The sequence below is a fragment of the Doryrhamphus excisus genome, linkage group LG16 (genome assembly GCF_037039965.1).
Source record: "Doryrhamphus excisus strain RoL-2023G ecotype Guam linkage group LG16, RoL_Dexc_Guam_v1.1, whole genome shotgun sequence".
Taxonomy (NCBI): domain Eukaryota; kingdom Metazoa; phylum Chordata; class Actinopteri; order Syngnathiformes; family Syngnathidae; genus Doryrhamphus; species Doryrhamphus excisus.
The window spans coordinates 13,407,667-13,422,245 of NC_136372.1; the positions used below are offsets into that span (position 1 = coordinate 13,407,667).

General features: G+C 41.6%; 1 protein-coding gene across 2 annotated transcripts in view; it reads left to right on the forward strand.

Moving 5' to 3' along the window:
- LOC131102993 (mitochondrial import inner membrane translocase subunit TIM16) overlaps positions 1-14,579 on the forward strand; it is a 117,798-nt gene that overhangs the window by 27,269 nt on the left and 75,950 nt on the right. For both annotated transcript variants that reach the window (XM_078797328.1, XM_078797327.1), the window contains exons 8-9: positions 6,460-6,543; positions 6,626-6,708. In XM_078797328.1, the coding sequence (XP_078653454.1) occupies positions 6,460-6,543; positions 6,626-6,708 (167 nt within the window). The remainder of the gene's footprint in view (positions 1-6,459; positions 6,544-6,625; positions 6,709-14,579) is intronic.

Below are 14,579 nucleotides of genomic sequence, written 5' to 3' on the forward strand. Positions count from 1 at the left end.
ATTTTCATAAAATTACAACTTTTTTAATCTTTAGAATATTTGTTTTTGAGGAATGCAAATAATAATAAAAAATATTTTTTCTTTAATATGACAGATTTTTGGTACTAAACTGACATGATAATGTCATAATAATTTTATTCCCGTAAAATTCCACCTTTTTCTAATGAAAAATTTACTTTCTTTATGTAAAATTTATTTAAATTTACCCTTTTTGAAAGTGTTTTTTTTTCAAGTATAATTTTTTTTGTTGAATTATATTTTTACAACATGCCACAGGCCAATAAAAAAAACAAAAACCCAGCCCCGGGCCGCCCTTTGGACACCCTTGGTCTGAATACTCCCTTTTCCTAATATTATCCTGAGGACTTTTATAATATTAATATTTTGTGGTTGTGATCGGTGCTGATTCAGCGTTTTACTTCATGGGGTCCATGGAAAAGGGTGGCATGCCATCCATGGGTCGGGGATGAGTTCAAATACCTCGGGTGATTGTTCGATGGAACAACTGACATGGGGGTTGTTGTGTGCGGCATCTGCAGTGATGCGGACTCTGCATCGGTCCTTCACGGTGAAGACGAATGGAGGACGTAGGAGACATCTGAGCGTGCGTTGGGGACGACACACACGGGAGTCCACCATTTTCCTTTCTTCCCTTTTTTGTTTTTCTTTTGATATCTCCAAGAGTTGTGACCAGTTCAGACTCATGCTTTCATCGAGGTCCCCCACCCCACCAAAATGAGACTTCAGCTAAGATTTACGACTACAGAGGATAGATAGTGTTTGGCAAGATGTGTATATACGCACACGCACACACAGGTCCAGATGCTTTTTGTCCTCTGGCTGCCCTCGAGTGTCTTAGCAGTCGTCATCTCTTTGACGGCCAACTTGGCTTTGTCGGGGAGAAGGTGAAGAACCTGCTAATCTGGCACCCATCTGACTGGCAGCAGCGTGAGTCTTCTGATCAAAGCGGAAGATGACACGATGGCGGTGCACGCGTAGCTGTGAGGTCAGGTTTATTTACATTTAGCAACGGAGCATACCATCTGAGGCCGGAGGGATGTTGTCATGGCAAAAACGGAGCCGCTTTGGAGGAAATGGATGTCTTCTCAATATATGGATCCCCTGTTGAGGGAATCTTTGAAGGTTGAAAGGCATGGATGTGTTTTTTCCCAGTTGCCTTGGAAGCATCAATAATGCTTTCAGGAATAATTGTAAATGATGATACTTTATACACACGGCACACTATAAAAGATACGTTGGAGCCAGGACTCAAAAGACACGCGCTCAGTTCAGTTGGCGTCTGGAATACAACGTTGGCCAACCTGAGTCCAGACCTTCTTGCAAAACATATGGTGGAAATACTGCCTTTTTTCCCCCATTTAGACACGCTGCCTTGTTTTAATCCAACAAACCTGCATCACGGTTAACTCATCCCGAGTCATAAAACACAACAGCAGAATATTTAACTGTCTTCTATTAACTACTGATGCTTAACTATGCAGACTGCTGTTAAATAAAGTAAATCATTAATTCACTCATTTTCTACCGCTTATCATCACACAGGTAACGGGGAGGGGGGGGGGGGGGGTTAGCGCTGGAGCCTATCCCAACATCTGGGACTACTTTTTTTTTTTTAACAATTTTTGCCCTTTTTTTCTTTACAAAATACAGCAGTGCCTTGGTTAACATCATTCATCTCTTCCAGAAGATCCGACGCAAACCAAAACAGACTCTAACCAAAGCAAATTTGCCCATTTAAGAATCATTCATTTTTTACCGCTTATCATCACACAGGTAATGGGGTGGGGGTGGAGGGGCGCTGGAGCCTATCCCAACATCTGGAACTACTTTTTTTTTTTAACAATTTTTGTCCTGTTTTCTTTAGAAAATACAGCAGTGCCTTGGTTAACATCATTCATCTCTTCCAGAAGATCCAACTCAAACCAAAACAGACTCTAACCAAAGAAAAATTCATTCATTCATTCATTCATTCATTCATTTTCTACCGTTTATCCTCATAAGGGGTCACGGGGTGGGGGGTGTTGTTGCCTGAGCCTATCCCAACATCTGCGACTACTTTTTTTTTTTTAACAATTTTTGTCCTGTTTTTCTTTAGAAAATACAGCAGTGCCTTGGTTAACATCATTCATCTCTTCCAGAAGATCCGACTCAAACCAAAACAGACTCTAACCAAAGCAAATTTGCCCATTTAAGAATCATTCATTTTTTACCGCTTATCATCACACAGGTAATGGGGTGGGGGTGGGGGGGTGCTGGAGCCTATCCCAACATCTGGGACTACTTTTTTTTTTAACAATTTTTGTCCTGTTTTCTTTAGAAAATACAGCAGTGCCTTGGTTAACATCATTCATCTCTTCCAGAAGATCCGACGCAAACCAAAACAGACTCTAGCCAAAGCAAATTTGCCCATTTAAGAATCATTCATTTTTTACCGCTTATCATCACACAGGTAATGGAGTGGGGGTGGAGGGGCGCTGGAGCCTATCCCAACATCTGGGACTACTTTTTTTTTAAACAATTTTGTCCTGTTTTCTTTAGAAAATACAGCAGTGCCTTGGTTAACATCATTCATCTCTTCCAGAAGATCCGACGCAAACCAAAACAGACTCTAACCAAAGCAAATTTGCCCATTTAAGAATCATTCATTTTTTACCGCTTATCATCACACAGGTAATGGGGTGGGGGTGGGGGGGTGCTGGAGCCTATCCCAACATCTGCGACTACTTTTTTTTTTTTTAACAATTTTTGTCCTGTTTTTCTTTAGAAAATACAGCAGTGCCTTGGTTAACATCATTCATCTCTTCCAGAAGATCCGACGCAAACCAAAACAGACTCTAACCAAAGCAAATTTGCCCATTTAAGAATCATTAATTTTTTACCGCTTATCATCACACAGGTAATGGAGTGGGGGTGGAGGGGCGCTGGAGCCTATCCCAACATCTGCGACTACTTTTTTTTTTTTCCGATTTAAGATTCATTTATTCGTTCATTTTCTACCGCTTATCCTCATGGGGGGGTTGTTGTTGCTGGAGCCTATCCCACCTGTTTTCGGGACCCTGGGAGGCGGGGTACACCCTAGACTGGTCGCCAGCCAATCACAGGGCACATCTAGACAAACAACCATTCACACTCACATTCATACCTATGGACAATTTGGAGTGGACAATTAACCTAGCATGTTTTTGGAATGTGGGAGGAAACCGGAGTACCCGGAGAAAACGGGGAGAACATGCAAACTGATGGCCGAGGGTGGAATTGAACTCGGGTCTCTCGAGAACCCGGAAAAAACCCACGCATGCACGAGGAAAACATGCAAACATGCATGTTGCATGCATGCAAACTCCACACAGAGATGGCGGGGAGGGTGGAATTGAACTCGGGTCTCCTGCACGCCAACCACTCAACCACCGTGCAACCAAAAGTAAATAAAAACTACTCACCCTTTGGAGGCACCTAGAAGTGATTATGAATATAATCTGAATATAAGACGATAAGTCTCTCTCAAGATCCCATTAAAAAGAAAATTTTAGACAAAATCACATGCAAAAAACTTTTTTAAAACCAAGAAAATATATTTTTAAATGGTAAAATTAGCCTGAAATCTTGAGACACTTTTTTTTCAAGTGTATGTCTCTGTGTGAGTACCAGGAAGAAAAGCTCAGTAGCCGTGAAATCTCCTCCACATCTCTTGTGAAGTCTCTTGTGCTCTTGTCAACCCCATCTTTTGCGTATTTTTCCGCATCTTACATCGGATCTCTCGTATTCTTTCAGATTATCGCTCATTTGACCCACCGCACGAACTCAGCAGTTGTTTTTGCGAGCCACTGTGGCCGCCTGCAGGATGAAAAATGATTGTTTACGCAATCCAGGACGCATATATTAAGTGTGTCATTTAACTGTTGAGCGTAAAATGTTTGCTAATCCCGCTTTGAGTACACACAAAGCCAGAAAGCATCTGTACAACGTCCAGTCGGTGTCAACGGGCTTGACGTCTTTGTTTTAGAAGAATAAATCGAGTTTGAAGCCAGCGGTGTGGCCTATGAAACACACATTCAGCTGACCACAAGACAAAAACATTACCGCCATTGTCTAGTGTCCCAAGAACGTCTTGTTGCACCCATGCGTGTCCAGCGCATTACCCTAGTGGGAAGCATGCCGGTAGGCTGCAAAATTGGAAGGCGTCAAAAACCCCAGACAATATGCAAAAATGGACCTTCACCAGAATCGACGAAAAAAAAAAAGGAGCTGGTATTGAAATGAAAAGCACGCCTGCAGACTGGAGTGTGTACGCTGCAGAACCTGAGTAAGACCAGCTAATCCAGAGTCCAACTTGGCAACGTTGAGCATTTTCCCCTTCTGCTGCCATTTATTAGCATCATGAAAAGCGAGGCAGCATACCCGTGAGGGAGTTTGTTAGCTAATAAGCTCCTGATGTCCAAGCCGCACTCCTTGCAAGCTTGAATGTCACTTGTTGGAGGCTCCTGTTAGATGGAAACTCCACCGGCTACTGTAGGCTGGCTACCAGTTCAGCATCATTTCCACCAAGTGGTGCAGTTCACTTTGTTGCCTTATGATTGGAACCAGAAAAACGCTGACGTGGCTTGCATTTGTAAGGTATACAACCAGCGTTAGGTTGCACCATACATACAACCAAAGGGTCCGTCCAAAAACCCAATCATGCAGAAACCCAATCAAATTTTTCCTTAAGAAATCGATCATTGATTTTGCTGGAGCCTATCCCAGCTGTCTTCTCGGGGGCGAGAGGCGGGGTACACCCTGGACTGGTCGCCAGCCAATCACAGGGCACATATAGACAAACAACCATTCACACTCACATTCATACCTATGGACAATTTGGAGTTGCCAATTAACCTAGCATGTTTTTGGAATGTGGGAGGAAACCGGAGTATCCGGAGAAAACCGACGCATGCACGGGGAGAACATGCTGAGGGTGGACTTGAACTGGGGTCTCCAAGCTGTGAGGCCTGCGCTAACCACTCGTCCACCGTGCAGCGCTGTGTTAATCCAACAAACCTCATTTCACTTCTGAAATACCAATCCATCATTTGTTCACTTCCTGCTTTCATAATATAGTTTAATGGTTTTTTTTTGTTTTGTTTTTTGTATTTTTTTGTCCCGTACGGAAGTACGAGGTGATATGACCATACAATGACATAATGTGTACCATATTAAGTGTCAATATAGTGATATACAGTAAAGTCTCGTTATATCGATATTCTCGGGAGTCGGAAAAAATACCGATATAACCGGACTATCCATATATCCGATCCTGCGGATATATGGATAAAGTGGGCGGATCTTTGATATGGCATGTAATTTTCTCCTTGAGTTCATGGATTGCGTATCTAGCATGCTTTTGTACTACAATAAATTTTGTACTACAGTAAATAAAAATAAACTTACGCTGTAGTGATAGGTTACCGGGACATAATTCACCCCGGAACTATCGATAGGGAAGGTGTTGCCACCCGGAGGGGTAGGCGCGAGGGACGGGGGTTTTCCGCGGTGTGTGCTGCACTCTGGTGGTGGAAGTGTGAAAAATAAGGTTGACTGGTAGCAGCTGTTCGCCGCGTTCTTTTTTGGTATTGAAATCCTTAAGCAAAGATTGATTTAAGCTGCTTTTGTATCGATATAAGCAGACCAAATTGGCTGGCGGGAGATGAAAAGGGCATCCTAGTAACCGGATTATCATAATAACCGTGTATCGTACTAACGGAGCTAATTATATCATAAAAGACTAGAAATTTGCCGGGAAATGAAAATAGTATCGTAATAAGTAGTAATTTGTTTTAACCGATATCGATATAACGAGACTTTACTGTATATATAGCATAGCATCATGACTGGTTCAAGACTCTTCATCCTTGTATTTAGCAAACATCAACTGCTTGTATTTTTTCTTGAATTGGCTCATCGTTGTGCATTGTTTGACTTCCTTACTCAATCCATTCCATAGTTTGATTCCACATACTGAAATGCTATGGCTTTTTAACATAGTCCTAGCATATAAGTGTTTCAAATTCAGTTCTTCCCTGAGATCAGTTGTTCTGTGGTCATTGTGAAACGCCAAAACCTGAACAATGAACATAAAAGTGCTGACTGTGAAAGAAATGTCGCTGTTGTTTTTATCACGTGCTTCATAACTGGTGAAAAGCACCCATCACAATCACCACCCAGCAATGCTGTTTTGATAACCTACATGATGGCGGTTGGTAAATGTAAGCAACACAGCAGACACAGGTTGCCTTGTCTGCTACATCAACAAACAAAAACAAAACAACACAGAGCATGTCTTGTTCTGCCCGGAGACAAGCATCTGTCTGTCACTCATGATCAATCTCAGCCAAGTCGTCTCAGTGGCTGGAGAGATTTCAACACAAAAGACAAGATCAAGATTGTTGTTATTGTGTCTCCTAGAGCGCCACCTGCCTGCAGAACAACAAAGACTCTCGCAGCCTTTGGGCCAAAGATGACCTGCTACTCACCACCGGATTTGATCGGGTAAGAACGTGAAATTCCTTCCCAGAAATAGCTCAAAAAAAGAAAAAAGAAAATGGTTGAGTTTCTGTTTTGATGCGTGTAGATGCGTAACCGTGAGGTGAAGCTTTGGGACAGCAGGAAGTTGGCTTCTTCACTGAGCTCCGTGACCTTTGGCACATCCAGCGGGTGAGTACCGCACCCGTGTGCGACCACGGTGGCCCTCAACCTCCTTTTGCGCTTATAGTATGTCTAGAGTAGTGGTACGGTGCACAGTGTGTCCTTGTAAGTGTGTTGCTTGGCATATTTAGTGTGTGTGTGTGGTTTGAAGAAGAAGGTCCAACACCGTGTGAGGTTTCTTCAGGCTGTATGACAGCCACGCGGACCTCCCAAAAGCTGTGACATTCTACCTCGGCATTCCTGCCATTTCTTGGCTGTCAGCCACACGGTGATGTTTCACGGCACGTCGTGGTGACGGACATTGACACCTCTCCCCTCGTGTTTGTTTTTCCAAACATGGCTGCCGAGGACCGGCGGAAAGTTGGAAGATGAACTTCTCATGCATTTTTATGATAGCCGATAGAGACAACATGTCTCAGCAATGAGAGGGTGGAGGCCATTGGCCAGCTTTGAAGTATCCATGGATGCTAGGACTTGGCCTTTGAAGCACATGAGAAAATTAGATTTTTCTGTCGTGGTTTTGTTGTCTTTATGGGTGCTGTTGCACTTCTTGGTCATCCTCCTGTCAGGAACATCTGTTCTGGATGTTCTTATCTACAACAGAGAGACGAGATCTTTCACTTGGAGCAAAAGGTATTTTTAATTAGTCGCACATGTACTTTTATTAATAACCAACTAGCCGAGATGCTAAGCCCTCCTAACCAAAGAATGGTTGAAACCAGGTCAGACCAATATTTCTAGACTGTTGGGACCGCCTCCACAGCAGGCAGATGAGGAAGAACGGTTTCACTCAAACTGTGAACATCCAGCAGCAACACGATGTTTTCATATGACTGCTATTTTCATCTAACTCAAGAAACGAGGTTGATGATGTTGTGTCTGGAATTAAGCTGAATTTGTTCACTTCCTGCTTTCTCAATATAGTTTTTTTCATTTTAAATTTTTGTATTTAATTTTTTTTTACTAAAAAAATATATTTTTTATTTGTAATTTTTTTTAATGTTTTTTTTAATTTGTAATTTTTTTAAAATTTATTTAAATAAAAAAAAAATTCAATTTTTAAAAAATCTTTTCAATTTAAAAATTTTTTTTTTTACAATGTTCGGACACTAATAATACGCACATCCATTCTTTGATTTTTTTCAGTATGCAGTCGCCGATGAAAAACATTGTAAACTGTGGAAAAATGTCGGCTTTCTTGGCATTTGTTCTATTTTCACACTTTAAAAAGCAGATGTGTGTTCTAAAGTGCACTTGTGTCCCTACAACACTGCCTCCATTCATCTGCTTTGACCCGTTGGCCGTTTTGTGTGTAAGCTGCTGGTCTATCACGCTCCACGATCATTTTGTTTAACTTGAGCACGGCCTCGGCGCAGGCGTGGCCAAAACGCAGCCATCAAAAGGAGACCTTGTTTACATTTATTCGCGCACGCTCAACCGGTCCAATTGAAGCCTGCCGTTGTGCGTGCTGCATGGCTCCAACATGCTCCGTGGGGCATTTCCTCCCTGTCATTTTAGGCCTGAAGTGGGCATAAAAGAGAGATTTGTTCTTTTTTTTTCTTGCCTGTTCCTAATTAAAAGGGCTGCGGTAAACGCGGGGTGTAATTGGAGCAGCAAGCTGGCTTGCATCGAGATAGGTTTTGCGCGTCCGCAGTTTTCAGTAGGACTGTTTTTTTTGGAGCGCGGTGGCAGAGAGAGGCCCCGTGCATGAGTCAGGAGAATACGACTCTGGGTGGGGAATCGTTTGAACGCAGAATAATGAAGGGGTGCTGTTGTTTTGGAAAGCATGGATGTTGAAGACTTTGAGAGACTTTGCACAACATACTCTTGTAGATCTTGTAGACCTTGCATTTCAGACACCATCTTTCTTCGAGGATAACCTCCTCAATACTATACAAATCAAAATAAATGGATTTTTGGCTATGTAGGGCATCAAAAACTTGTCTATGACTTTTCCAAATACGGTTTTCAACATTATTAGAAACCTCTGGAAACAAAATAGCACCCCTATAGTCACATGTGTCCTCCTACTACCCAATATAGTAGACATAACAAGAACAACTAAGACACATAAAACATAAATAAGACATGCTACAGACGTGCATGTCTTTTTTTTACTTCCTGTTTCTGTATAGTACTTCCGGCAGAGGCTATTGTCTTGTCAATGAAACATGAGTGATACCTACTGACCAGTGTCCTATACTACAATCATCATGTTTGAATGCATCGACGGAATTTCTTACATTTTATTTCAATTAGCCATTTTTATGATTAAAAATGCTTAATTTAATCTCAAAATTTGCTTAAATATGCATTTTTTATTAATAGGCTGCAGTAAATAAATACACAATAATAAATAAATTAACAAGTCCAGGATGTACTTCGCCTCTCGCCCGAAAACAGCTGGGATAGGCCCCAGCACCCCCGCGACCCTCGTGAGCATAAGCAGTTGAAAATGAATAAATGAATGAATAATAAATAAAATAAATCAATTACTTGGATAGAAGTGTAAAAATGTAATGATTAAAAATACTTAGTACTATAGTATATAGTATAAAAACTTAAATACATTTTTAAAAAGTTGAATAATAATGTAAAAAAACATAAAATAAATTAAAGTAAAACTATGTTAAATATGTATTAAATTACTAAATAATAAAATTACAATTTAATTTATTATTAAAAATTATAATTAAATAACAGACTAGTCTAAAAGTATAAAAAAATATCTAAAAATGACTTAAATAAAAGGTTAAAATAAGGTAAAAAATAAGGCTTATAAAAAATAAAATGAAAAATCTAAAAAAGACTTCAATAAAAGTATAACTAAATAAATAAAAGTGGGTCAGGACTTAATGAGCCTCGGAAAATGCGGGTCCCGGTCCTCTAAAGGGACGTCCTTCATTTGTCCTTTCGCTAGCAGTGCTGCCTCTAGTAGGTATACAGTTAGACACGTGTTCACATCCTCCATTCTTTCTCATCAGCGTTGCTTGCCGAGGCCGAGTCGAAAGGGACACATGGTCCCGTACGGGCCCCAAATGTTTTCCCAACCCCGTCACAGGTTAGACAAAGAAGGCCGCCAGCGCTGACAGACTGAGATGTTAAGTGAAGGAAAGGAGGACAGAAGGGAGCCAACCAGGTGTGATGCTCCCTCCCTTCCCCTCCCTCATTCTATGGACAATCTATTTCTGTGTGTTTTGCTAGCAGGGTCATGCCTGACAGAGAGCAGGGCGCAGTCATGGGGTGTAATTGAGCCAGGCTCCCACCCCTTTAATCAAAACGGAACACTCGCCCCTTTCTTCGATGGCTCCGAAATCAGTCCCAGATGAAGGCTTTCCTGCGGAGATTAGGCGCAGCTGCAGAACTGCTAACCAAAAAAAGTCCAAACACAAGAAAGTTTGACCTTGCTTCTTTGGAGAAAAAGCTAACTTTCTTTCTTGTTAAATGCTGGCACAGGAAGCTGAGGTTCCAGGTTGAATGTCATCGTCCCCTTCCCCAGCACCACCCGCTCACGTTCCCTTAAAAACCGACCTGGCAGATCAAACGTGCGTCTGTTAGCCATTTGGGGGGTTGACTTTGGGATTGAGGGGGAGGGGGAGGGACGATTGACCGGAAAAAGGGGATGTTAAAAAAAGAAACCCATTTTTAGAGGTGCAAGATTGTAGCATTACTACAAGTCTGTTACATCCCACCATAGTGCAGGGGTGTCCACATTGGGGGCACACGCGGGTGGCACAGGAGCGCACTTATTTTGGCCATTCAACCACTATCCTTATGTGAGACTTCTAAAGATATCCAAACAGATAAAAAGAGGCAACTAAGAATGCACGTAATAATAATGGTAATGGTTTTATTTCATTTGAACATGCATCAGATTACAATTGAATGCATCCCATAATCAGTTCACAGTTCCACATGTCCAAAAGGAGTAGGAAGAAGCAAAGCTTATTAAATCATACCCCTCCATCTGGTACTTTTGCAATCAGTAACTGTTACATTTGTTCACTTCCTGCTTTCCTAATATAGTTTTTTTATTTTTATTTTTATTTTTATTTTTATTTTTATTTTTATTTTTATTTTTATTTTTATTTTTATTTTTATTTTTATTTTTATTTTTTTTTATTTAATTTTAATTTTAATTTTAATTTTAATTTTAATTTTAATTTTAATTTTAATTTTAATTTTAATTTTAATTTTAATTTTAATTTTAATTTTAATTTTAATTTTAATTTTAATTTTTGTCACATACCGAAGTATGAGGTGATAAGTCACTGACAACAATACATTAATTAATCAGGCAACAATTGAAAATCAAATGTTCAGCATATTGCCATGTGCATGCGTGTCTGTTTACCTCCAAACAGGCAGGAAACGGATTCACTCTGTGCATCGCTTCCAGCACTTTGGCGCATTTATTTATTAATTTTTTTCGATCAACGGCATGAATGTAGCGAGCCCTGTTGTCAGTCATGCAGTCTCTTTGTCTCAGAGGGAGGAGGCGGGGCTGCTAGCATATACACACAGAGAGTCACCTAGTACAAATGATATCCGTAAGTTGCTGTGTATTTTTCGAGATCCAAGTCGAGTTAAAATGTCTTGGAGGAGGATGAAATTTGAAACAGAATTGTTTTTCCGTTTGAATGCAAAAGCTAATAAAGCATTTGAGGACTGGTGAAAGAAAAAAAAAAGCCACACATGGAAGGATGTGGAGTGTTTGGCATGGATGTTTCATACAATTCACAGAAGGCTTTGGTTTCATCCCACAGGTATGCACTCGCTACTCCAGGGATTAGAAAGACCTTTTTGTTGTGAACTTGCCACATATGGGGGGTGGGGGGTTCAAAAAGGGGGGCGGAAAGTTTCTCCATTTTACCTTGTAGCTCCTTTTATTGTCTTTTCCATTCACCTTCTCTTCAATTTTCTTCTGCGGTTTGGATGCGACATGGAAGCATGATGATGATGATGATGATGATGAGCGAGCCGTCATGCGTTGTCTGCGGGACGCTGCGGTTAAGGTTTGCCGCGCCGAGCTGGACTCTGTTTTTGTCCGTACAAACTTTCCGTCCATCCTGCACGCAAAAGAAATAGCATGACTTGCAGCTGCACATGTCATTTCATCCAACTGGAGGGAAACACATACTGTACTATTTAGACAAATATACTCAAGTATGCTGGATGGGGGACACGTACGGGAGCCCATGCTGCTTTCAGGGCACAAAAAAGCTTAAAAAAGGGTTTTAAAAATAAGTGGAAATGGAAGATAATAAAAATAGATTGGTAAAACAAGGATATAGAATAGAATAAAAAGATAAAAGAACATAAAAAACAGGAGCCCACACTGCTTTCAGGGCACAAAAAGCTTAAAAATGGTTTTAAAAAGAAGGGAAAATGGAAGATAATAAAAATAGATTGGTAAAACAAGGATATAGAATAGAATAAAAAGATAAAATAACATAAAAAACAGGAGCCCACACTGCTTTCAGGGCACAAAAAAGCTTAAAAAATGGTTTTAAAAAGAAGGGAAAATGGAAGATAATAAAAATAGAGTGGTAAAACAAGTATATACATAGAAAAAAAAAAAAAAAGAACATAAAAAAGCGGAAAAATAAAAATATAAAGTTTAAAAAAGGCAAAAAAAATTGGAAAAAACATTAAAAAAAAATTCAAATTGGATGAGTGGTGCCCCGCCATGAGGGATCGAGGATTGCATCAGATCCACGCTGACGGTTTCCAGACGCCATTTAGTCAGGGTGATGAAAATATTCCTAAATGCCTCATTTGTTTCCTAATTATCTTGTCGCTCTTCATTTTTTCCACCCGCATTCTGTTTTCCGGATTTCTAAGACACTCACGCACTTTTTTTTTTAACGCCGCCATGATGCTTTTTTTTTTACTTTTATGGTTATTGTACCAGTGTAGTGTGAGGCTGGTGTGCTTTTTGGGTTAGTGAATAAAATAATATAAAATGAGACTGGCATGCTCTGCTAAACTGAGTTAACCTTGTTAGCTTCCATTCACGCTCTATAAGAGGAGTTTTGACATATTTAGTTTGTGAGGTTAGTGTTATAATATATTGCATTTCTATTGGCCAGTTTGCTCTATTCTATTTGTCTGTTGAGGTGGCGTTGACAAAGCACGGCGCAGGCCAAAACGCTTCGTTTCGAAAGATATTCAGCTAAATAAAGTTAGCCCTTTTCCTTCCAAAAAACAGCACATCAGCAATCCATTCCGAGGTTTGTTCCAACAGGAGAGTGAATGAAGAGCAGCCAAGTAGCCTTTTAGCAATGACTGCCTGGCAGCTGTGGTTTGATCCAAATATGACAAGTACTGCAGTACACCACTGGCCTGACTGATCAAGCTCAAAAATATTTATGTATATTCAATATTTCTATAAATATTTCAGCCAAGCCTACACTGCAAGAACTGCACAATCATAAATCCATCTTCCAGATGGATGTTTTCCATCGTCACTTTCATTCTGCAACATTTCCATTCTTTCATAATCAACTGTGATGTCTTGAAAAAGCAACCAGTAGTCCCCATCTGTCCCCACTTGTCCCTACCTGTCCCCATCTTTACGCACTTGTCCCCATCTTTTGCCTGCTAGACCCCATCTTTCCCTGTTAGTCCCCATCTTAACCCCACTAGTCCCCAGTTTTCCCTGCTCGACCCCATCTTTCCCTGCTAGACCCCATCTTAACCTTGCTCGTCCCCATCTTAACCCCTCTAGTCCCCATCTTTCCCCCGGCAGTCCTCATCTTTCCCTGCTAGACCCCATCTTTCCCTGTTAGTCCCCATCTTAACCCCTCTAGTCCCCAGTTTTCCCTGCTCGACCCCATCTTTCCCCATTAGTCCCATCTTAACCCCACTAGTCCCCATCTTACCCTGGCGGTCCCCATCTTTCCCCATTAGTCCCATCTTAACCCCACTAGTCCCCATCTTACCCTGGCGGTCCCCATCTTTCCCTGTTAGTCCCCATCTTAACCCCTCTAGTCCCCATCTTTTCCTGGTAGTCCCCAGTTTTCACTGCTATACCCCATCTTTCCCTGTTAGTCCCCATCTTAATCCCACTAGTCCCCATTTTTCCCTGCTAGATCCCATCTTTCCCCGTTAGTTCCCATCTTAATCCCACTAGTCCCCATCTTTCCCTGCTATACCCCATCTTTTCCCTCTCGTCCCCATCTTAACCTTGCTCGTCCCCATCTTAACCCCTCTAGTCCCCATCTTTCCCTGTTAGTCCCCATCTTTCCCTGCTAGTCCCCATCTTTCCCTGCTAGTCCCCATCTTTCCCTGCTATACCCCATCTTTTTCCTCTAGTCCCCATCTTTCCCCGCTAGTCCCCATCTTTTCCCTACGAGTCCCCATCTTTCCCCACTAGTCCCCATCTTAATCCCACTAGTCCCCATCTTTCCCCACTAGTCCCCATCTTTTCCCGCTAGTCCACATCTTTTCCCGCTAGTCCCCATCTTTTCCCGTTAGTCCCCATCTTTTCCCTACAAGTCCCCATCTTTCCCCGCTAGTCCCCATCTTTCCCTACTCGTGCCCATCTTTTCCCTCTAGTCCCCATCTTTTCCCTACAAGTCCCCATCTTTCCCCGCTAGTCCCCATCTTTCCCTGGCGGTCCCCATCTTTCCCTGTTAGTCCCCATCTTAACCCCTCTAGTCCCCATCTTTCCCTGGTAGTCCCCAGTTTTCCCTACAAGTCCCCATCTTTCCCCGCTAGTCCCCATCTTTCCCCGCTAGTCCCCATCTTTTCCCCGGTCGTCCCCATCTTTCCCCACTTGTCCTCATCTTTTCCCTCTAGTCCCCATCTTTCCACGCTAGTCCCCTCCCCATCTTAACCCCGCTAGTCCCCATCTTTCCCCACTTGTCTGCATCTTT